At 31.7% G+C, this 26,597-nt stretch overlaps 1 protein-coding gene and 1 long non-coding RNA gene across 2 annotated transcripts; both read right to left on the reverse strand.

Annotated features, from left to right (window-relative positions):
• Positions 1 to 2,930: 2,930 nt before the first annotated feature.
• Positions 2,931 to 4,281, reverse strand: LOC115882904. Its single transcript, XR_004050292.1, has 3 exons — positions 3,843 to 4,281; positions 3,344 to 3,691; positions 2,931 to 3,137 (listed from the first exon to the last, which is right to left on the reverse strand). It is a non-coding gene; the product is annotated as an uncharacterized LOC115882904 (long non-coding RNA).
• Positions 4,282 to 4,889: 608 nt separating this feature from the next.
• Positions 4,890 to 12,695, reverse strand: LOC115884477. The gene is made up of 2 exons (XM_030903074.1): positions 12,440 to 12,695; positions 4,890 to 7,102 (listed from the first exon to the last, which is right to left on the reverse strand). The coding sequence occupies exons 1-2, from the start codon at positions 12,448 to 12,450 to the stop codon at positions 5,113 to 5,115; spliced, it is 2,001 nt and encodes a 666-aa protein (XP_030758934.1). The 5' UTR covers positions 12,451 to 12,695; the 3' UTR covers positions 4,890 to 5,112.
• Between the last annotated feature and the right edge of the window lie 13,902 nt (positions 12,696 to 26,597).

The raw sequence follows: 26,597 nt of genomic DNA on the forward strand, positions 1-26,597 counted from the left end.
TGGATAGAGTGAAAAATGAGGAGGTGCTCAGGCGGATGGGCAAAGATAAGAGCTCCTATCAACAGTGAAGGAAACAAAGTTACAGTACGTCGGTCACATCATGAGGGGTGAACAATACGAGGTACTCAGACTGGTCATTGAAGGCAAAATTGACGGCAGGAGATCAGTGGGAAGAAGGCAAAACTCCTGGCTTAAGGATCGGCGTCGTTGGTTTGTAAGAACATCGATTGAAAGATGGCGTAAAAAATCCTAATGTGATTTTTTCCTACTGCGCGAGATTTCTAATTTTCGCCCGACCTACTCGGTTCGGCCGTCATCGGCATGGATCGAAATCCTTGAGATGTAAATTCTACATGAAATGAAGGAAAAAAACGTGTTAAATTTGTCAACGTCGCTCCTCGCAGTCGCTATCGAGAGTTGAGACTCGAAAAGTTAGAAGCTGGCCAGGTGCTCCATACGTTAAGTTAGAAAGTGATATAAAAATAAAATATTATAATTATTAGAGATGAGCAAAACTGCGATTTTCCAATCGCAGTTGAAACTGCGATTGTGATATATAAATCGCTGCGACTGTAACCTGCGATTGCGATTTTGATATTTTTAAATTGGTACGCTGTAATCTGGGAAGCTCAAACCCAAAATTTCTAATAAAAAACAGAATAAATAGCGTAATAATTTTTTTTTAATAAAAACTTACAAAGAAACTGTTGGGTGTTTCGATGCCATGTGCCTTTTAAAATTTGTAGTGCGTGTTTTTTATCATACTTTTGCTGCACACATATTGCACTTAAAATTTTCATCAATTACCTACCAAAAAAAAATCCACAAATAACTTAGTTTCCTTTTTTTAAACATTTTTGATTAGAACAGACCGAATAAATTTAAAAGGGAAATTAAAATTACATAAAATGTTCAAAATATTCGAATGTGCTTTTAGACAGTAGGTATACTAACGAAAAATTTATTATAAAAAAGGTTGCCGCCAACTTTAATTCAGATAACTAGAAAAAATACTGTTTATTTTATCTTGTTTTCTTTTAAAAACATTTTCTTTATATGTAACTCAAAAGAAGCCGACGCCGACGACTTTGATACGGCCCGTCCAGTGCAAGTGCAAACATTCGAACTTTTAGATAAATATTAGGACAATATCACATTTTATTATATTTAAAATTTCTCTAAAATGAAAAAACTGATTGTAAAGGATGTATTTAAATTAACATAGCAGCCGATCCCCAACTGTTAGTATATTCAGAAAATTATATTATATTATGGATTGTTATAAAAATGTTTATAATAATATAATATATAACAAAATATAATAAATAAAAAGGGCTGTTTCTTTTCCGTGCTCTATATCTTCTAGTAAATAAAGGATAAAAATAGATAATTTTTTATAATTTGAATCCAAAACTGTCCTTATGAATCATTTTACCTGAATCATTACCTGGGAGCAACTGTAACTATAATTAGTCATAACCGAAAACAAGAATTTTTTAACCTTCTCAATCCATAATTATATTATAAATCTAAAACTATTATCAAAATTTAAAACTAATAAATTATATATATTATGCGGTATATAAACATATATAAGCCTATTTTCCAACGCTTCATAAAAATTACGGGGCCCTGATTGCGAATGTGATTTTGCGATCTAGTCTAGGCCGATGTGTTGGGAGCTGCGAACGAAAATCGCAATCGCCGCTCTTCGTTGGCGTGCCGGTGCCAACAAAAATCGCAATCGCAATGCTGGGATGAGCTGCGATTTTCGTTCAGCTCCTCGTTCGCCTGTCCACTGCCGTCTTGAAGACGCGCCGCCGCCGGCCGGGGCGTACGAGAATCGCAATATTGCGATTTTCGTTCGCAGCTCATCGTTCGGCTTCTCAGTGCCGTGTCGATGCAACGCCGGTGCGAACGAAAATCGCAATGCTGTGATTTTCGTTCGCAGCTCGTTCGCGTGCCCACTGCGATTGCAAATCGCAACTGGTGTAATATTGGTTGCCTAAAAATCCAAAATCGGCAGATATATGTTTCAATCGCAAGTCGCAGTTTGCTATGGAAAGGAATCACAGGTTGCGATTGCGAATTTACAATCGCTGCGATTAAATCGCAGTTTGCGATTTTCTGCTCATCTCTAATAATTATGCAGACGCATTGAGTATTGATAATATTTTTAATCGGAAACAAGAAATAATAATTAGTGGTGTGGTATGGCGATTAACTGGAAATTAAATTAAACATTTTTATATAACTGATAACTCTTGTGAGGAAGGGTGAAGGGAAAAGAGACAGATGAAGCAGAAAAACAAACTAATTTTATTGGAAATTAAAACAAAATTGTAATTTTGACAGTTAATGTTTTTTTTAGAACATTAGAATGTTATAGCACAAGCATCACGAAGGAGAAGCGGGAAACATACAAAGGTAAATATATTTTAAAAACATATTATGTGCAGTGACTTTCTAACATAATTAATTCTTTTCAGAATCAAGGTCCGTCATATACACAGCAAAATTTAAATAGTTATATATGTTTAGAGCTTTCAAAATTAAAGATATATGATGTCATTAGAGTGTGTATTATTGGTTGCCTATGGTATAATTAAATAAATAAGAGCTGAGAATTCTAATAATGGCAATAATCCCTAGAGTCAATTTAGAGGTTAACTATTCTCTGGGTTAACTGAAAAAAAATAAATGTTCTGGAGTCAAAGAGTATTTTATTTATAAAATTACCCAGAACATCACAATTAAATAATTTTGTATTTTAATTAGAGAGAATCTAAGGAACGTTTTTTAGGCTATTTTGAGTTTACTGAAGAAGTTTAAGGTACTAGAAAAAACATTTTCCCCCAACTCAACCTTTTACCACCCCGTAAATGATATTGCAATTCAATTTTAAGACCTTAGTAAGGAAATTTTTCAAAATATTTCGAATTTATTCATGAACTTTAAGTCGGTCAAAATAAAGCATGGAAGTTGGTATTATATGAAATGGTTTATTATAAAATATAAATGTATGATAAAATAAAATAAATCAAACCGTAGTCCCTCTGGTATTCTAGTGACTGCGAACTGCGGGTGGCTGGTGAAAAACTGCTACTGAAGGTGAGCGTAGGTATACCTACACCTACCTATAAACAAAAAATGTATGAGTAATGGATTTAACAACACCGTCAAATTAAAGATTGGGTAAAATACATTACATATTATTATTTAAAACAATATCTACCCAAAGTGAATATAATTTAAAATGTTAATAATCTTATTTTTAATTATTAAGTCTAGGAAAGAAATGTGTCTTTTCCATTTTAAAAAAGGTACATACAGAAGTACATACCTTTTTGTTCTATTGTAACTATGGTAACTAACTAGACACCATTTTGCCACCGTTGCTGCTCGAACTACTAGAAATCACCTTCTTGGCAATAATCTGTAAAAATATATAGATAAAAATTTACGTTACACATTATTCATTACGAATTAAAATTATAATTCATTTTAAATTATTTGGGAGCCAACTACTGTCAAAACTATAAGACCGAGACAGAGACCGAGGTACTTATTTTTACTTACCGCTAATATATTCCACTATTATTATTTTCACATCTATATCTTCATATAATTGCGGATCCAATCGGAGTTGGATTATCCAGCTGCCAGTACTTGTCCTCCACTTTGAGAGGATCTGAAAGTATTTTATTACAAATTAATTAATTACCTTGCACTTAAATACATGCTAATCAAGTTATAGAAGTAAACCGAAATATTATGGATACTGAATATTTTGTTTTTTTAATACATAACTACAAAAGATAAGCACAAATGAAATTTCCTACCTTCTGGCTTCCTTTTTAAATAATCCTTCCATTTTCAATTCACAATAATTCACTCCGTTCAGTAACGAACAATAATTCACTCTGTCTGATATACTTACGAAAATATGAGAATACTGGCAACAGTGTTTTTTACTTTCCGAAGATGTTCGGACGCAATCGTAATATTAGGAAAAAGTAGAATTAGGAAATTCTTGGCGCTCCCAAATTTTCAGAGGTGCGGTTTCACGCACCATCATAGCCAGTTGGATCGCCAGCATCCGAAGCGAGACGGCGACGTAAGAAAAATATCCATTATAACTTTTTACTAGAAATATTTTCAGAATATGCTTTTCTCTTTACTATACTACTGTACCATTTTACATAAACGAAATATTTTTCTTAAATTTTCTTTCTTCTTTAAATTTGTATTATCGCTGTCTGTCGTGATCCTGGATTGGACCACCGTCGTCACCAATCTTGTAGTCGCTGCCACCAATGTTGTAGTTCTCTATTTGACTCGTATCACCACTTGTTGGGAATGTTATTCTTTATTTTTTTTATAATTAAATTCTTACTAAGTTGTTATTACTTTTTATTTTTAAACTTTTAATACAAAATATAAATTTAGCAGTATTACGTCTATGAAAAATTTTTATGAATGTTCCCGGTCCCTTCTGTGACCGTGCTTTTATGAGAATGCCCTCTCCGAAAATCCACGGGCGTACCTACTATTTCTTAATAATATTTTCAGGTAGGTTTGCAAAGGGACAAACATGACCATTTCTTAAGTAAATAGAAACCAGACATCGCGTCTGAAAGTAAACGAATTACAAAGGAAAACTAAAAATGATGCAACTATTTATGACTATTTCTTCCAAATTTCATCTTAAGGTAATGGTTCTGTTTATTTGCATCACCCATCTTTCTGAGAAGAATAATAATGTTGATGGTATTTTTCGTACCTTAAATTCTTTAGGCATAGCCGTAGAATAAGGGTAAAAATAATATTTTATACAATTTGTCGAATATACATATACATATAACCATATTAAATGTATGTTCACAACACCTCCCCCCTTAATGAGAGATTTCATGAGGTGAAAGTGATATGAAATCTCAAAACAAATGTTTATATAATTAATTAGTATAACTCAGATGGAAATGAATAAAAGTACATATATAAAAGTATTATACAAGTCTTAACTACTAATTATAACTAACTTACATTCTAACTTAACTAACATTTTTTTTTATAACTATTGCAGATTTAAAAATGTATCAAATGCGGAAATTATTTTTCTTTTAATGGTCGCCTTGATGGTACATACCCAATGGGTCTGCGCGAGGGCGCCTGTAAATTAACATTCTCTTCTTCGGAGTTTTCATAGTTACCTACATTTTCAGAGTTTTGGCTAATATTACGATTATAATGAGCAACATATCTATCACTATTTCTAGAAGATGGTTCCACAGACTGATTAACTCTAATGCATAAGTTTGGAATAATTCCGCAACAGGCTGTCTTGTTAGTACATTTTGTATACAATTTATAAATAATAAAAATAATAGCAAGAAGAGCTAAGATATAGGCAATTACAGATGCTGGAAATGTATAATTGTTTACAAGTTTCCTTTTTAGAATTTCATCACCTAACTTTTCAATATCTTCTAGCTTATGGCTCGCTACATTAAGTTCGGGGATGTGCTTTGTTAATTTCCTATAATGTTCGTTGAGAAATATTTCACTAATGTTTATTTTTTCTTCCTTTATCCTTTCGCAACAATTATCACTAATGTCGAATGGTGGAATAAAATCACTTGAAATATTGGACTGGACTGTATTTCCATGAGGGATTAGCATTGATGATGCGCTATAAGCTTTACATTGTTTACCTATAGTGACACTACCGCAATTTTTTAGTATTACATCTACGTGATTTTTTTTATTATTACATGATATCGTAAGAGTTTCTGGATGAGGAACTGCAAATAACCAAGTGTTACTGGTTTGTAGTTGAATAAAAATTGCTCTATCTGACTGAATTATACGTTTGTCACAGATATCAGGTATGATATTTGTGAATTGCAATAATTTAACTTCGCAATTATCTGCCAAATGAGCAAGAGAAACTGGTTTTTGTTGCTTGCAAATAAATTTATTTTCTATAATTTTTAAACAAGTATTAAATTCTATTTCCGACAGTGTAATAAACTGCTGTTTGCTTTCGTCAATTGCTATATATTTAGATGAGGGTTGAATTAATATAAACTGGTTATTTGACATTAATTTTGGAAAGGGTGATATTTTATAAATATAGAATAAATTTGTTTCAATTAAAGGGATGTTTATAATATATATTAATCGTTTGTTTTCGAAATAAACTTGCAACTCGATAACATTTAGAATGAGATTTGCATTGAGCGGATCTAATGGTACAGGAAATTCTAATCCATGAGGTAGAGATTCGGACACATCTTTTAATTCGTTAATTAACCTTAATGGCGTTAATATTGAGGGGTGTAAAACTCCCTTTCTTGCTACTAAAATAGCATTCGTAATCGTCATGATTTCTAATTGTAATTGATTTAGCATCATATTTAAAATAGTGACGTGTTCTTCTATGCCGGTTTTTATATATAGAAAATGAAAATTTTCTTTGACTTTGCTTAATTCATCGCTAATCTTTTTTATATTATTTTTTAATAAATTTTCGTTAAAATCTAAAGTTCCAATAGTATTATTGAAATTAATTATTGTTGATTGAACAATTTTTGTTTGTTCTTTTAAAAGTTGAAGGACTGAAGTTTCGTCTTTATTCATTTGTGAAATTTTATCATTATAGTATTTAGCATCTTCTTCATCTAAAACGCCGAATAAAACTTTAGTTGCTTTTCCTACAATATTGAACCAACCTCGTTTTTGTCTACTTTCTGATAAATGACTATGACCGATCAATTCGTGTAAGACTTCTAGTTCTTTTTCAATTTTTTCGAAAGTGTATTTAGAACTTTTCAAAAATAACTGACAAATATAATAGTGATATTGAGCATTCTCATTATTGCATAAATCTGTAGTATACTTACGGTAATTCTTTAATGATAATAACTTATTACTAATATTTTCTAATTCTACAAAAGTTACTAGTTTCCATTTGTTATTAAAAAACCTTAGTTCGCCCAGGTGCTCAAAGTGTATTCCAGGGTTCAAGTCATAAGTGGTTATATTGTATTCTGAGTGGACTACTGCTAGGATACTGGTAATTATTATAAATAAATTAACCCTAAAACAAAATATATATACTAATAATAAGCTAATTAAAATTTATTAATTCTAGTTTTTATAATCTATATATACTGATTATGTTTAGTTTTAATAATAAAAATATTTTAATCTATTTGCATGAATAGTTTGTTTATTTTTTCCTTTTTGAATTGTATAATTTACATCTGATATTTTTTTTATAATGGTATATGGACCAATCCATAAGGCGGAAAGTTTTTTACTTCTGCCACGTCGAACTGATTCGTCGTAAAGTAACACTTTGTCACCAATTTCGAATATTCTGGTATAACTGTTTTTATCGTAATTATTTTTTGATATGTTTTTACATTTTAATAAGTTTTCTTTAGCTAATTGATTAGAATGTTGCATTTTTTGTTTAAGATTGTTTATGAAATCATCATAAGTATAATTGACTTTAGGTGGTTGTTTAACTGATGTTGGTAATGTAGGAATATGTCCGAATAAAAGTTCAAATGGAGAAAATTGTGTAGCAGTGTGAGGTGTAGTATTATATGTAAATGTTGCATAGGGAATCCAATTATCCCAGTCTGTTTGAGATGTCTTAATGAAGTGTCTTAAATATTCTTCTAGAACTTTATGAGAGCGTTCTAGTGCTCCGTTTGACTCTGGGTGATAACTTGTTGTTTGGATCTTTTTTATCTTTAAAAACTTGCAAGTACTTTTAAAAATATCACTTAAAAAATTTGACCCCTGATCTGTGACTAGCATGTCAGGTATTCCGTAAATGCATATAATATTCGTTACAAAATGATGCGCTACAGTTACAGCTTCTTGATTTCTCATAGGTATATTAATTATATATTTTGTTAAATCATCCTGAAAGGTTAATATGTATTTGTGACCATTTTCGGTTTCTGGTAGTGGTCCAACTATATCTAAAAAACATTTTTCGAACGGTTTTGATGCCGTGGTCGTAATTACCATAGGCATTTTTGTTTTTCGAGACTGTTTATTTTTTTGACAAAGTTCACATTTTTTTATAAACTCTTTTATGTCTTTTTTCATACCTTTCCATGTATATAATTGAGATAATTTTTTATATGTGCGGGATGACCCTTGATGACCTCCTAATGGACAATTGTGATTTTCATTTAATAATACAACTTTTTCAGCATCTGAGGGGTTGATAAGACTGTTGTTAAATATTGTAATTTCTGAATAGAGGTCTTTAAAAATATATCTTATCATAGGAAGAACGATTTCCCATTTGACTAATGAGTTGTAATGATATTTTATAAATGATAGTTCGGTTTTTTCGTTGGATATAATATTTCGTAAAGTTAGTAAGCAAGACCAAATATTTTCATAATTAATATCACTGAATGTATTTTCGTTGTCTGTTAATAGAAATATATTACAATTATTTTGTTGATACTGAAAAACTGACGGCATGTCTAAAGGATTTGTGTTATCGTAATGTTCTAAAAATGTATTAATTTGTTTATTTTTTTCTAGAATTTTAAAGTCGTTTTTGTTGAATAATTTTGGCAAAAATAAAACTATAGGTATAAGTTGTGGTGTTTCAAACAGATTTGTGTTTTTTTCTTTGACTTTGGAATTAATAATTATATGGCTTTCGAGATGTGTTTTAAAATTATCATAATTGGTAATAATAGAATTGACATTTGTTGTGCTAACTATTCTACTCAATGCATCAGCATTTGTATTAATCTTTCCAGCTTTATAAATTATTTCATAGTCATATTCTTCAAGTTTTATTCTAAAACGCGTCAAACGAGAACCAGGGTCTTTGATATTAAATATATAGAGTAGGGGTTTGTGATCTGTAACAATTTTAAATCTTGTGCCAAAAATATATGGACGGAAATGTTTTACTGCCCAGACGATTGCAGTTAGCTCTTTTTCTGAAGTTGAATAATTTTGTTCTGCTTTATTTAGAGTTCTACTAGCAAACGCTATTGGACGATCATGATTAACCTTACCCTGCGATAAAATTGCTCCTACTGCGAAATTACTCGCATCTGTTGTTATAATAAATTCTTTGGTAAAATCTGGGTATTGGAGAACAGGTGGAAAAGTTATACTATCTTTAAGAATTTGGAAAGAATTTTCGCATTTTATACCCCAATTAAAAACAGAATCTTTTTTTAATAATTCGGTTAAAGGTTTAGCAATTTTAGCGAAATTTTTGATAAATTTCCTATAATATCCTACAAGCCCTAAAAAAGATTTTATATCTTTAGGATTTTTAGGTTGCGGAAAGTTTGTTACACATTGAATTTTTGATGGATCTGGTTTAATGCCGTTTTCTGTAATAATGTGACCTAAGTATAAACATTCTTTTCGTAAAAACTGACACTTCGAAGGTTGAAGTTTTAAATTATGTTGTCTAAATCTTTGAAAAACTTCAATTAATCTATCGTTATGTTCATTTAAGTTGTTTGCATAAATTACTATATCATCTAAATAAATAAAGCATTTCATACCATTAAGACCGCTTAAAACTGTGTTCATGAGTCTTTGAAATGTGGCGGGAGCTCCTTTTAAACCGAAAGGCATTCTGTTATAAACGTAATGTCCTGTATTAGTGCTAAAAGCGGTTTTATTTTTATCTTTTTCGTCCATTTCTACCTGATGAAATCCACTAGTAAGATCTAAGGTAGTAAAATAATGAGATTTTCCTAACTGGTCTAAAATTTCTGCTATATTAGGTAGAGGATATGCGTTTCCAATGGTAATTTCATTTAACTTTCGAAAATCAACGCATACTCTAAATTTAGGTGATAATGGGTCGCTTTTCTTAGGAACAACTAGTAAAGGACTATTCCAAGGACTGTCCGAAGCGGAAATTACCCCGTCTTTTAACATTTGCTCAGTTTGTTCATTAATTATTTCTTTATGTTTGAAAGGCAATCTATAAGGTTTTACGTTAATAGGACCTTTATTACTTTCTGTCGGTATAGTGTGTTTTATTGTGTTGGTGCTTGTTAGTTTATCGCCTTCTAAGTAAAAAATATCGTTAAAATCTCTACAAATATCTAATACTGAATTAGTTTCTTCTTCATTTAATTGGTCTAGATTAATTTCTTTTCTTATTTTAGCAAAACGATCGATAATGTCATAATTATATGTTTCTATAAATTCGTACTCATTAAAAGAAATAGGTTCGACATTCACTCTAGGTGTATGGATAGTTTGAGCTTCATTAGAAATATTTAATATGCTAACTAAACATTTATAGTTCTGGACTTTTGTTAGGCTTGACCCTAGATATAAATGTTCGGATAATTGTTTTGAAACTACTATGCCTTCGGACGAAGATAAATTAGCTAGAGCAGGTACAATAATTTGACATCTCGCGGGAATTATTGTAGTTGCTTCTGACGGCAAAATTTTAAAAAAATTGTCTTCAAAATTAATGACTCCGTCTTCGTAATTTATTTTGGCTTTATACTTTTGCAAAAAATCGCGTCCTAATAGTCCATCACTTTTAATCGGTATACTATCTGGCACAATGTGAAAAGGATGAGTTATTGCTTTGTTATTGTTTAATTTAATTGGGATGTTACAAACACCTTTAGTAAATACAGGTTCTTTACTTATACCTTTTAATTCTATAATGCAAGTTTTATTTAATTTTAGATTATTTTGTAATAAGATACATTCTTTCAATAAAGATATATCTGCCCCTGTATCTAATAAAAGATGTAATTCTTTATCTTTTATATCTAAAGAAGGGATTTTAATTATCTCTAATTGTTGGTAACTATCGGAAAATAATACTGATTTATGCGGTATGTCAATTAAGTTTTGCTCAATTTTAATTTTATTTTTATGCTCAGGTAGTGTGTAATTCATAGAACAGCTATTATCTAATTTTAAGAAGCGCTTAATCGGCTGCTCGCGACCAAGGCTTCGCTCTCGTTTCCCGAAAAATTTTGAGATGTGCTCGGTTCTGAAAAATAATTATCTGCTGAATTGATTAACGACTGAGAATTTATAGTTTGAATTTGTTGTGGTGATCTATTATTTGAACTATTAAAATTGGTAGTACTGGATTCATTATTGTAATTAGAAAAATTTTGAGATTGTTGAGGTATCGAAACATTTTGCTGCCGTTGAGGAACTTGTGAGTTATTAAAATTTCTTGGATTCTGAGAATATCTATTATTGTAATTTGAACGAGGATTATTACTGTTATAATTGTTACCATAATTACGATTATAATTACGCACGTCGTTGTTCTGATTAAAATTTTGATTGTTGTAGTTTCGATTAGTGAAACGTCCTTGATTATATTGTACTGTATTTACGTCTTGTCTATTTGAAAAATTATTATTGCTATTAAAATTTTGCGGTGGGCGTGTCTGATTATTGCTAGGTACATTTCTATTATATGAGTTACTATTTTGTTCGTATTGCCTAAGCTGTCTACACTGTGATGTTAAATGATTATTTTTAAAACAAAATAAACAGGAATTATTAGAAGAATGATTATTTAATTGTCTATTTCCACGCTCTACAAAACCTATATTTTTAAAATGCGAGTTTTTAAACCTGTCATTATTCTCAAGTTCCATTTCAATTGCTAATGATAAAGCTTTATCTAAATATGTAGTATTTTCGGCAATAATACGCATTTGAATTTTTTCATCGTTGAGTCCTTTTCTAAAAGTATTGACTAAAATGGAGTTTAAATTTTCTATTAAAACAGTAGCTTCGTTATTTGCATAATTTAAGTGACACGTTTCTTTATATTTATTAAAGAGAATTTGTAATCTATCGCCATATTCTTTTACAGTTTCCTAAAATGTTGCTTTATATTCATTATTTGTGTTAGAAAATGCGATGGTGGTGTGTTTATCAGTAAAGTGCTCTAATAAGAAATCTTTTAGTTCTTCCCAATTTTGAAACTGTTTATATTGTGTTACCTCTTGTGCCTTCCCTTTTAATTTAGTACCAAAAATTAAATCTACTAGTAATTCTTTTTGATCCACTTTGACAATTTTTTAATATTGAATCACAATTTTTAAGAAAAATTGGAGTGAATTTGCGTCACCCTGACCATCAAATGAATTTATTAAATTCAGAACATCAGTTGCGTCTTTACCTCCTGCCATTATTATATTTTATTAATGATTTATTACTTTAGTTTAAGAATTATTATTTATTTTTATAGATGTATTTTTAGTTTGAAGAGAGAAAAAAAATATTTACGAATTTTAAGCAATATTTTTTTTTTTTTTTTGTTATTTGCAGCCCAGAATTATTATTGTCTTAACTTAAATCTAACTAACTAAAATCAGAAGAAAAACAGTAGCGTCACAATACAGTAAACAAATGAAAGACTTACCCCGTCATCATCTGGTGAAAACAAAAGCTTCCCTGGAGACTTGCTGCTGCGTCTGGCGCTCCTTCAGTGTCCCCAATGTCTACGTCTCGTGTCGGGCTTCTTGCTGCTTCTTGGTGCACCTTCAAGAACTGCCCGTTGCCTCTATCTTCTTCCAAAAACTGGTAGGTTTTCTGCTGCGTCTGGCGCACCTTCAGGAAACCTTGGTAGTTTTCCACCGCTGCCACCAATGTCGTGATCCTGGATTGGACCACCGTCGTCACCAATCTTGTAGTCGCTGCCACCAATGTTGTAGTTCTCTATTTGACTCGTATCACCACTTGTTGGGAATGTTATTCTTTATTTTTTTATAATTAAATTCTTACTAAGTTGTTATTACTTTTATTTTTAAACTTTTAATACAAAATATAAATTTAGCAGTATTACGTCTATGAAAAATTTTTATGAATGTTCCCGGTCCCTTCTGTGACCGTGCTTTTATGAGAATGCCCTCTCGAAAATCCACGGGCGTACCTACTATTTCTTAATAATATTTTCAGGTAGGTTTGCAAAGGGACAAACATGACCATTTCTTAAGTAAATAGAAACCAGACATCGCGTCTGAAAGTAAACGAATTACAAAGGAAAACTAAAAATGATGCAACTATTTATGACTATTTCTTCCAAATTTCATCTTAAGGTAATGGTTCTGTTTATTTGCATCACCCATCTTTCTGAGAAGAATAATAATGTTGATGGTATTTTTCGTACCTTAAATTCTTTAGGCATAGCCGTAGAATAAGGGTAAAAATAATATTTTATACAATTTGTCGAATATACATATACATATAACCATATTAAATGTATGTTCACAACATGTCGATATAAATAAATATCAACAAATTGTAAGTCTCTAGTTATAAACAACGTAAAATGGCCAATTAGAAGGGACTTGTAATTAAATTGTGGGAAATGATTCCTTTCCATTTAATCTTTTTTATGCACCTCCTACCTTTTTATTAAACCTTTCAGATAATAAAAAGGTTTTTATGGGCTTAATCGCTATTATAAAATCGAAACGACTGCCCAATCACCTAGGCCGTTTAATCATAACCCAACTTTTTTAATTAATTTCTAAAAAAGTTATGGTAGAATATAAAAATATCTTTGTATATTTGATACCAATTAAACTTGTAGTTACGTAATGGAGGGCGCGATTTTTAAATTCATTTTTGCCAACCATGGACATATTCGGCGCCCGGCTGACTAACTGGAATTTAAATTTCCCGCTGGAGATTCAGGTGGTAACTCTGCTGCAAAAAATGTCAAGTTACCACATTTATTTATTTGTTTCCTGACATTGTAATTCGTTTTGACACTTTAACTTTGTATTACGAGTTTTTGGTTTAAATATATCGTGTTGTGATACTTTTAGCTTAAAAATGTTTACTAGCAGACCTTGCAGTCGAACATTGTTCTTTTTAAAACCTCTTTTAGTGCGAAGTGGTACAATATAGCTTAATAGCCGTAAAATACTCATCGCAAATTTATTAGAATATTTTGAACGGGAAAGCGGTAGTAATGGTAAAGTGAGTTTTGTTCATGTAAATAATAACTGTTTATATATTTATAATTAATTTATTTTTGTTTTCTAAAATATTTTGATTAAAAAAAAATATGTAAAAGTGGGCAACGCTGTGCCGGTCAAGTTTAATCACATGATTAATAGTTTATTTGATATGAAGTATAGAATAGCATTACAAATAGCAAAATAACTGTATTTTAAAATTCCGAAAAATTATATAAGTTGGAACAAAAAGTTAAATTAAAATGGAAATAAAATAGTTCACAATAACCAAATTCTTACTGATTCATTTTGGTCTTATACAGGCTGTTCGGATTTATGCAACAATGCACGGCCAGATTTCAGGAGTTAATTGAAAAAAATTTGTATGCTCTATGTGCGTATATTTGATGTGAAACCTCTTGATATCAAGGACATGTTTGAAAAAGTGTAGTTTGAAATGAAAATAAAAAACATAATAAACAATTAAAATATCAAACACATGGACTGCTCACAAATACACGTCGTCACTACGTATTTCCAAGCCGTAGGCTGTCATTACCACGTTTAGTCTCGCTAGCTTGTGTCACGGCCTTGAATTTTTATTACCAGCGCGCATAAAAACGTTTCACTTCAAAAATCGGAATCTTTATCGGAGCTGCCATTGTCGTGATGAAGAATGATACGAAGTTTTTTTGTTCTTTTCCCTCATTTCATCGAAGACCGCTGGCAAACCAATTGTTGTATACCATTCGTCATTAACAGTTCTTCGATCCTCTAATGGAATAGCTCCTCTAATGCGGAGTGTCCAGTACAACCGAAGAAACAAGCGATTGTAAAAACTTAAAGGCAACCTACATATTGGAAAAATAGATTTGGTTTGTATTGTAATATTTTTCGTGTCTTGTCTTGGCCCTTTGCCCAAATTATATTTTTAATCATAACTCAACTTTTTCAAATGGAACGAGGACTAACATATTTGGAAAAAATATCTTTTTACGAGTAATTTGGTACCACAGACTTGGTATTTCGATTCAAATTGTAGATACATTTATGGCCATAGCACTCTAAATTGAAATTTAAAGTTACATTTTTTAACTGAAAATGTCAAAAGTTGACGTATGATATGTCATTCTATTCAGAATGTCATTTTCTATCAAATGAAGTAGTCATTTCCGGTAAAACAGGAAATGACCGAAAACACTTGAATACGCCAATCAATCCTAATTTATGTGATATACTAACATACCAATCTCGTTTTTTTAACTGAAAAAATAAAAAAAGTTATAGGGGTGAGCCACTTTTGGGAAAAAGCCGGTATATTTAAAACTATGCATTTCCGGTCCCGGAAATTTATAGGAACTTTTTTCATAATTTTTAATGAGAAGTCAACCCCTGAAATTTGGCCATGTGTTTTTCAAATACACCCTGTAAAATTAACTACTTCATTCCAATCTAAAGTAAACCTTTACTTTAAACCGCTTTACTTTAAACCGCTAAAGACAAAGAAAAACAGAATAATAAAATATGTTATATTATATACAGGGTGTCCCAGAAATAAGTGCAAATATTTTAAGGGGTGGTAGATCTCGATAAAAGAAACATATTTTCTCTTTATCGTTTTTCAAGTAAGTCCAAAATAACTGAGTTATTTTACATTGAAAATTTCCAAAAAAAATATTTTTTGCTAAAATTTTGAGAACCACTGGATCTTTTCTGGATTTTCTTTTGTAACTTTAATCTAATACCTATGCTGCCATATTATCAAGAAATTATGTTTTTTAACTAAAAACTAAAAAAAAATCCAAAAATTTTTTTAAAAAATTTCGATTCTTCAAAATTTTTTTTTCGCAAAAAAACCTCATAGGTGTGTTTCTATACTGTTCTATACTACCAGTTAAAATATTTGCACTTATTTCTGGGACACCCTGTATAGAAGAGATATAGATATTGGATTCGTTCAGTATTTGTTCCAAGTACGGATCATAGCAGGTCGGTGAGCATAAAAATTACGGCCTAAACCTAAAACTATTTTCTTTTATGGTTTCGTTGGCGTTCATTCAATAATGCTGCGAGCAATCGCCGCTCCGGTGGCGCCTATGACGTCAACCAAAGTCCATGACCGAACATATAAATGTTTGCTTTACTATTATTTCTTTTATATATTTAGATGTTTTTACATCATTCTTTAAAAGCACTTGTATAAAACGTATTTAGACAGGGAACTTATGAATTGAATTTAAATTTATTTATTTAATTATACGTTTTATTTATTAGATACTCCAATATTTAATACCTACAGTTATTTGCTCAAATTATATAGAGTGAGTCTTAAATAAGTGCAAATATTGAAAATTTAAAAAGAAATAATAACATTTTTACTAAAATTTTGACAACTACTGGATCTTTTCTAGGTTTACTTTTTGTACATTTCATCTAATACCTAGGTTGCTATATTATCAAGAAATTATGTTATTAAACTAAAAACTAATAAAATTTCCAAAATTTTTAAAGTTCTTTTCGCGAAAAATCACTTGCATATATAGACGTGTTTCTGAATCTGAAATATACTACCCCTAAAAAATGTTGCATTTGTTTAAGACTCACCCTGTATATACAGGGTAGCGCACCTCATTCGCCTCGGTTAATTATACAAAAACGGAAAGATGTAGAAACAAAATATTTAATAGGTATATGTGGGAAGACAATGTGCATAATTTAAAATTATTTTGAAATGTACAGGGTGTGTCAGAACTGAGATCCATGCCAAAGTTATATAAAGAGATATTTAAAGATATTTATTTAAATATGCATGTTATAATAAAAAAAGTTGTTAATACAATGTACATTACTTTTCAGAATTAATTCTTGTGCTGCCTTTTAAGAGAGAGAAATAACTAAAAAATTTGATTGCTTCCTTAAATGTATACAGAGGCATCAAAAACTGCTGGTCTATTTTGAATAATTATTTTACATAAAAACTTCGTTATTACAAATACAACACTGTATTTTTTAAAATAAGTCGAAGCAGATTTAAATGCCCTTTCAAAATATATTAGGGTTTCCTATACCTATCTGACTCAGATTTTGAATAAAAAGCGATTTTTCAATAGAATGACAATCGAGATGGCTGGAGTCGTCATGGTTTGGTTGTTTTTTTTTTGTTTGGTTGTCACAATTTTTTAGTGACAGTTAAAAAAATAGTTTATGGACTTTATTTTGGTTGGTAGTAGTGTAGTTTTTTTTATTTATATTAGGATGTATAGTAGATATTGAATTTTTTATAAAAAAAGCCAATTAAGGTAAATTCATTTTCTTCACTTCCAATGACAGGTTTCGGCCTAATAGGTTTTTCTTATACCTCACTATCAGCTCTGCAAAATAGAAAAAGTAGTTTTCAAAGTTGCGTTATAGGAGATATTCCTCACGTAAATATAAGATTTATTTTTCATATCAACATAGGTCCGATTCTGCTTTGATTCGTAGTTACAGGGTGTTGTGGAAAGTAGAATGTTTAGGAAGGGGGTTCATCGCGGGGGGAATCACCGCGACCTTACAGATCTTATTGTGTGTGGGTTCTTGAGTTATAACGAGTTATATCTCACTAATTATCTGACTGAGCATAAACCCTTCAGGCCAACAAGCAATTTTCCTCAAAAAATAAAATCAGTAGTAGTCTGAAAAAACGCTTTTTGTTCATAATCTGAGCCAGATAGGTATAGGAAACTCTAATATAGTTTGAAAGAGCATTTAAATCTGCTTCGACTTATTTTAAAAATACAGAGTGCTGCATTTGAAATAACGAAGTTTTTATGTAAAATAAATAGATAAGTCATAAACAAATGCAAACCATTTCTTCCTTTCTTGAGCCAATTGTTTTGCTCTTGTCCACCAACTATTTTTTGCCCGAAAAAAATTACGTGATATTTGCCAAAACCCCTCTTTCCCCTACGTAAGATTTAGTGAGATTCTGCTTGACCCCCTCCCCCTCTTGATCCCTTTAGGTAATTAATGGACTGCCCCTTAACTCCTCTTAACCTGTGATTATCCATTTAACTTTTAACAATATCTATTAAAAATACAAGATATTACTGAAAACAAATTCTAATTAAAATGACATAATGTCTAAATAAAGCCGCTTTATTGTCCAACCAATTGTGTTTGTTTATCCCATTGTCGCATTTAATGGTTGTTTTGTACAGGTCCGGATTTAGATACGGCTCTTACTATGCATTTTATTTATGCGCGTTTCGGTTTGTATTCCTGTTTTGGAAACAAATACTCATTTAAAAGACAAACAATCGGCTTTATTTATTTTTCTGTTTGTGTTAATTCTTACAAAAAATTTACAGTTGAAATGAATGACATTTACAGCTGGACGTTGGACAATCGGAAAATACGGAAGATAATCTTGTTAAATTCTGTGGCAAAGTGGACAAGCTTTAACAATGCATGGGATAATTTATTACCAGTTTTATATTAATACGTCGTTTGTAACTGTATACTATATATTTATCTCAGTAAATATGTAAAAAAAAGTTACCGTGTATAGTATAAAATATTTGTGGTGTCAAGTAAAAAATCGCCTTATCCGTTTAAAAAAAAAAACATAATGATATGTATTAATAGTAAAAAAAATCCCTAAAATCTACATAAACATAATCCCAAACTGCAACCAAAGTCGCCTATATACTACAAATTACGTAACTGCAACAAAATCCGTCTTATCCAATTATATTTGCTTTCTATTGTAATTATTGTTGCTAATCCCGCATTTTTTCATAGGCTTTTTACACAAATATAGTATTACTACTGACGTCTTATCCATTTCAAATTCTACTAATTTTAATAAAATAGCATACCCAATAATTCCAAGTTAGGATCCAAAACCCGCAATATGCATCATACTGCATCAAAACCTGCCTTATCCGAATTATTTTTAAGTTTTTTCTCTTTAAAAATGAAATATTACGTTTTATTTCCACTCAAGGCGTCGTTTTTTGTAAAATATAATGCTTCCATTCGCTAAAACAGTTTTTGCCTATTATCTCGATATCTCGTATAAATGTATGTCCTAAAATACTTAGTTTCGGAGATACAGGGTGTAGTAGTTTCATATTTATTCCGATTTTCTCCAAATAATTTCTGAAGTAACGTCAATATTTGGATGAAAATTGGTGTCTGGAAGTTTTTTGACTTGAGAAAAGTGATTTTGATGTCAAGATGACCCCTATTTGTAGAGGGCGCTACCTGCATGTGTTTTAACTGCTTTGAAATGTAATCACTTTTCGTCCGTACCTGCTAAAACTACTGGGTGAAAAAATATACATTTTCGTGATGTTTTACGTAAAAAATGTCTCTTGGTAAAAATCGCTACGAGCAACCGTTCTCAAGATATTTAGAATGGAAATTGGTAATACAAAAAAAAAACAAATTATTAATTTTGAACTTAACTTGATATAATGTTATTCTAACAGAACGTCAACGGTTTTTGTAGACGTATCTGTTCTAAAAAACTAAAGTGTTCTGGAAAGTTGAATTTAAATATTTTAAATAGATTTTTTTTCTTTATTCTTTGTATTTTTTTTGCTTCCGACGACGGAAACAGATCCGACTTTCCGAAACGTTAAGCATTTTTTTTTGTTCGTTAGGCAAATTTGTATATCTGTAAACCTAACTTCTGACAAGTAGTTTCCGTTTGGATCAACGCAGAAGTGTTTACAAAAAAATAACTATTTTACTTTGTAGATTTTCTTGCAGTGGCGAAATATCCATATAGGATTTTTTGAAGAGAAAAAACACTTTGAGTACCTAGATAGTTATTTGAGTGAAATAATAAATGTGAGATTTTTTTTAAATTAATCATAAATTTTTCTGCAAAACAGTTTCTGTTGAACTTTTGGCACAAAAACATATCAAATTTATAATTTCAGTCTAATAACTATTTAATCAACATGTTTATTTTATGTCAATGATGATAGGTATTGATAATTTCAAGTCCAAATAACTCGAGAAACATTACTCGTAGCGATTTTAACCAAGAGACCTTTTTTACAAAGTGTTTTGCGTTTTAGTTTAAATACAAACTTGTTCAAATTTTGAGATACACGATATGTTGGAAACAATAAAACTATAAAAGTATTCCTCCAGTAATCCGGGTACTTCATTAATTCGACGGTGGCTGTTCCGATATGTGTCCGAACTATCGAAGTTCTACTGCATGTACCACCCAAGTGACTATCGTACTCGAGCGGTGTCTCACTATTGGAATTACATGTACATTTTCTTGGCGGTCGCTGGCAGTCATTGACAGTCTTACGGCAGTCGCCTATAATAATTACATGGCAGTCATAGGCAGTCTTCGTCGCAGTCACTGGCAGTCGCTTGGCTGTAAAATTATATTTTGGTAGTACATGCACATTTTTTACCCAAGTGAGACACCCCTCGATCCTGCTATAAATTTGTTTCAAAAAAATCCCATCAAAAAGTACCCTACAAAATATTCTAATAAACCTGGAAATATCAACAACACTGAGTATTTGGCAAATCAAAAAATAGGATTAAATAGAGAGTATATTTCTTGTTTAGAGAATATTCAAACCCTTTTATTCTAAACCAATTATGAAGGCTGTAAATTGAGCTGCGGGTCCATTATCTTCTTTCTGTGCGCCGATCCTCTAATTGTCGCCTGGTTCACTTAGTGCGAAAGCTAAATTAACGACTTGACAAATGACGGGCCAGTAGCAAAGGCCTAATGTACCACCGAATATAACGTATCAGTGTTGATAAATCGGCCGCGGCTGGTTTGACAGACTGCCGGAATGGCGTTAAGTGATCGGTCTTGTTTTTATACGGGAACTTTTTGGGTATACGATACATTATCTAGGTCATAAAATTGATCTCTTTTTTTGCCTTGTTTCTTTTTGAAATATCCATAGAAAGATTAAACAGATCCATAACTCGATACATTTAACTATTATTAGGTTATTTTAAGTATTGTCGATTATGGACTAGATTCTGTTCTTCTTGAGAAACTATATATTTAGAGCTCTCAGTCTTTTTATAATTTATTTATTGAAGTGAAACTTCTTTACGCGCACTGGGAGTAAATATTCAAGGCCGTGACACGATACAAGTTTCTTCAATGCCACAAAATAGCTGTAAATTACAACACTTAACAATTCAATTTCACCAACCAAGATATAGAGTCTTTAGCGTGAATGGCATCAAAATGGCGATTTCTGTTAATTGGAGTTCAATAAGCGGTTGTACTCACCTGGTTAGACAATACACATAAAGGCTAATTTACACGTATCCAGTAGATGGCTCCATATTGTATGGTACGCCTGCCAGTCATTGATGGCGTACCAGTGTCAAGTATCAAAATGTTAAAAAACCACAGGGTTTAAAAATTGAAACAATATCAATAATATACAAATATGCCTCATATTTCACAAATTCCTGCATCTGACTTGGTGATCATGTTTTCTGGTTGCTATTTTTTGCATTTGCAGCATTACAGATGAGTTATACGAATGGTATTGATGATCCTAATTTGGCTGTTTAATCTGGGTAGCAGACGATAAGATAGAGAATAGAGAAATGTTTCAACAGATCAAAAACATAGTGATAACTAACGTGTGAAGACAGACAAGGCACCAGAAGAGGAAGAAGATGGTATTATCAGCTTTGACTGTATTATTTGGAGATTGTGTCGCCAGTCAGCTGAAACTTCCAAATTATGACCATCAATGTCATTCGTTAGCCTATAACTCCTCTGTAATGCTCCAAAAGCAATAACAACAAAAATGGCAAACAAGAAGAGTGGGTCTTCAATAAATTCCTAGAGTGTTGAAAATAATCACCAGATCAGATGCAAAGGCAAAAGAGTTCGTGGTAAAACACTCACCAAAATTTACAGCAGATATTATGATATGGAAAGACTCACTCAAAAATCTCAAAACTTTACCAAAAGGGTATTACCAGGGAACAAAGGCAAGATTTTTTTTCCCTAATAATTTAATTACTCTAATAACTAAGATATTTTTCAGTCATTTACTTTGCACATGAAAACTATATAATAATTGTAGTATTATAGCAATTGAAATGTTATATGTATAATAAAGAATCGAAAATAAAGCCCAAAATCACTATTCTATAACTGAATAAAATCTATATCGTTGTAGGGAGTTCATTATTATAGGAATTTTGTGTATTGCCACCGAAACATGGGATTTAAAAGATAAATTTTATTTCTTATGTTTTAAGTTTTAGTTTTTAGTGGAATCCCAGTATCCCATTAGTATCCCAGTGGTATCTTAACATTTTGTATGTAACAATTTATCAAAATATTAACCATTAAATAGATATGCAAGAAAGGTTAGTGCTCTGATTACAGTCAGATTTTCATATATTAGATAGTGTTTTCCTCTTTGAATAAAAATATTAAGGAAAGAGTATAATGCTAAATTCACATTTTATTATATGTTAATATTACATTTGTTTGTTAAGTTGATTGTTTATGTTTGCTCTGTTCGATTTGTGAGGCTTTAACTGACTGTAATTAGTAAGTAAGTTAAATCAACTTAACAAACAAATGTAACATAAACATAACCTTACAAAATCAGAGAAATGAAATTATGTATTGCGCAAGTTCATCTAATTGCATGCAAGAATTTAAAACATGTTCTATTTTATTGCATGCAATTTGACTAAAAATGCGCGCGCAACAAATTGTATACAATTTAGGCTGGAATATTGTCCCGTGTCAAACGGTCCTAATTATATATTTTATCTTGCTTTTTTGTTTTTATTTACTACTTGTCAATGATTTGATGTCAAGGAATTGATAGATATGTCAATTTGACTTACCCGCTTCAGTATCGTATCGGATGTTTGTGTCAATAAACAATTATTATAACTTATCTATTTTTATTGGAATTTTTATAATAATAATAATAGCTCCCGTATATAGCGTTTAATGCCTTGGGAGTAGCAAGGTACAGCTTGCTATACTACAGCCGTTCGGTTCGGTATACAAGGAAGGTAATGTGGCTAGCATTACGCTCCAACCGCCTATTATTACCTCAGGATTGTGAATCCCAAGTACATTTAAGGCTGAGTCGACCTAGGTACCCAAACTATTTTTATTTTATTAAAAATAGTCGGCTGATGAAATGCCGGGTGTGGGAATCGAACCCACACCTTGAGATTGGTAGACGAGAGCCTGTACCTCTAGGCCACCGGGCACCTATATATATTTTTATACCAATTTTAATAACTGCCAACATCTATTGACAATGTAAAATAAAACAACAAATTATTGAGTCTACCCTGCATCACAATTTTACACGTTTTGAATAAAATTAGAACGGCACTGATAAACCGGAATTTAAGTCCATTTTAGGTCCCCGTCGCGTTCGATCTGTTTTTTGATATGCTCCTTCCTTAATCTTTTTATTCAAAGGTTTTCCTCTATTCTTCCTTCCAAGAACGTAGGGATAGATACGAGTATATTCGAACGTCGGCAGATACTTCTCGAAACGTTAAATATATTATATTGGCAGACAAATTTGTGTAAGAATAAAGAGCTAGTTAGTAGCCCGTATTCTGTTCCAATGTGCACTGTCAACATTTCGAGATTTTCTAGTTTAACAAACCCACAGTTTACTAATACAGAATTTAACCCTAGTTAGCTTTTTATGTTTGATTTATCCTAATCGAAATGAAGAATACACTCCGTGAAGCATTCGAAAAACAAAGTCAGCGATCCGGATCGTTCCGATCTCGTGAATATTCAACGGATTAGCGCGTGCATGTCCGACAATTCCACCGTCAGCGTCGTCATTCTGGAAATGGGATTCCGCTCCGATTCAGAAACGTAACGAGATGCCGTGGTTTGCGTTCGAATATTTTGTTTGTTTTGCGGAAACGGATAAGGAAAGACAGCCCGAGGAGATTAAGCCACGACTCTGAGACGGGGAAATTTCCGATTAAAGATCGGCATATATTACGGAGTAATCAAACACAAACGATATTAGATCGAAGAAGAGAGATGGATGAATGAAGTGTGGGAATTCTAAAACATATAAACCGAAAGATCTAATAGCAAAGTAGAATTTTTATTACTCATACGGGGAAAGTAGTATCTTTTCTCTTTCTTTTGGAGTCGAAAAAATGCTAATTGCCCACTTCACAATTACCACACGAGTTTTGGGCAAATTTAATATCGATTTGAGTGCGACAAATAAACTTCTCGCACCCAAATTTTCATTGGCACACGCAAATTGACAAGCAAAAAAGACAGTCTCGAACATGTCTCGAAGGGTCAATATTAAAGAAGTGAGGTTGACATTTAAATAAATTATTTTGTACTCGCGTTTTAATAAGCTAAAATAAAAACTAAAAAAAAAAGAAAACATGAGTAATAATCCAGACTGGATTCCGGAAACTGATGAAAGTGATAATAACGCCAGAAATTCTTGAAACGCCAAATGATGTGTATATACCGCCTGAAATCTCTAATTAACTATAATTATCCCCGCATACGTAATAAAAAATTGTATGTGCAACTCGTGCGAAGTTGTCGATTGCCCACTCGAGGGAATGAGCTCAACTTCGCTCTCGTGGGCAATCGACAACTTTACGCAATAGTTGCACAATATACTATCTCCTAATCAAAATTCGTAAATTAAAACTAAAGTAAAAAAACAGTGTGTGCATTATGTACGCATATTTGAAGTGAAACTTCTTACTAGCAGTTAATAAATTGACGGATTTGAAAGATATGTTTTAAAAGATGACATATGCTGCTCGATATGCTGTTTTAATATAAATGTTATTAGGTTTGTTCCAACCAGCATTTCGGGATCGTTTCGAAATCGTACTCGAATCGGTATTCTTGCACTTTGTTAGCATGCGCGGACTTCGAATAGTTTCGTGACGGTGCAAAAAGTATCAACTACATCAACTCTTCTAGGTCTGTGTCCGTATCCGATAATTCGGACGCCTCAGATTCTTCGGAAGATTTAAAATCGCTCATTTCTTTTCTTTATTTTTTGAAGAATAAAATACTAAACAAAAACAACACACGTTTCGTAGGTTAAGTTTACCAATTAGTCGGGTCGCAATACGCATGCGCCGGATACTTTACTTGCAAAAGATCCGCGAACAGGTCTGACTGTCAGCTAACAATCAGAATTTTCTGTGCGAACAGCGTACTGTTGGTTGGAAACCAATCAAAAATTTCTGTGCGAACGCGTTTTACCCTATTGCGCATGATTATCTGTTGGAAATATGTTTCTTACAGCTGTGAGAACAAACCTTTTGTTCGATTGTTTTCAGGACTGTCAAAAGTGTCAAACGTGCGTGTATCGATCGGTTTTTGTTTTTGTTTAGAATTTCATAACATAACCCTATTATTTTTGTTTGCAATTTGCAATAATAATAATTATTATTCTTGAAATGTAAGTGTTGTTTCAACTGTATACTCACTAACTCACTTACCTATCCTCTCTTTATGATCCCTGTTATGCGTAGTTTGCTGTTATTTCATTGCAGTGGTAGAATCTTTGAACAATATTTTATAAATAAAAAATTAATTAAAATTTCCAAACAATTTACTCCACACAAACTCACAAGCAAAAGTATAACGCACACGTATTTAAATTAGTAAAAATAACCAAGAGCGATGCATCAGCCGGACGCCGGACCACAATCAGCTGTTAAAATCGATAATCCCTGCCAATATGCTTTAATGCGCAAGTCAACCCAAACAGTTCTCAATTTGGACCATGCCATGTACCGAAATTACCGTTCTGAAATCGTAACTAAACGATCCCAAGGTAGGTTGGTACGCAAATAGGATCGTCCGATAACCGTCAAATCTCGGTTGGAACACATTTGAATAACTGCGCACGAGCGTGATCGTTCAGTGACGGTTCTTCTGCGGGTTGGAACAAACCTATTTTCAATTTATTTCTGTACATTTCCTGTTTGTTTCCTCAATAGCCTGCACATTTTGTGGAATACCACCCAAAATTCACACTTTTATGCAAATGCTTAATAATATTAACGGCTCTTACAATTTTTTTAAGAAGAAAATTGCCGGATAGTCCTAGTAGCTTAGGCACAAATTACCTATAACAGATGCGAAAGAACACCGAATTACGCGTTCAGGTTTCTGTGACCTTCAGAAAGAGTTCATAGACAATCCGCATCAATGTATAGTTTGGGTTATTATTTGTTTGGGTGAAAATAATCTGCACCAATATGTTATCGAGGCATACAAAAGGTCCACAGACTTCGAGTCATACGAAAAATCCATTTAGCGTGTGTCGCAATTTTCACACCTTAAAAAATTAGTTTTTTATAGCTATAGCAACTGCAGCGACTATGAAAAAAGCTGTGTGATTTTCATAGAAAATAAGGGCACATGTAATTCATTTGAGAATGTTATAAATCGCTAAAAGAGGTTTCAAATCTCTTGGATTTTTATTAATATTAAATAAATTTTATTAAAAATTGAACTAAAATTGTTAGTATTATTAAAAACTCATTCGCTCATTCTAAGCTCTACTTATCTTTAACAAAAATTTAAATCATTGTTGCAATTGGGCC

This window comes from Sitophilus oryzae, unplaced genomic scaffold (assembly GCF_002938485.1).
Source record: "Sitophilus oryzae breed Bouriz unplaced genomic scaffold, Soryzae_2.0 scaffold_111_pilon_pilon, whole genome shotgun sequence".
NCBI lineage: Eukaryota > Metazoa > Arthropoda > Insecta > Coleoptera > Curculionidae > Sitophilus > Sitophilus oryzae.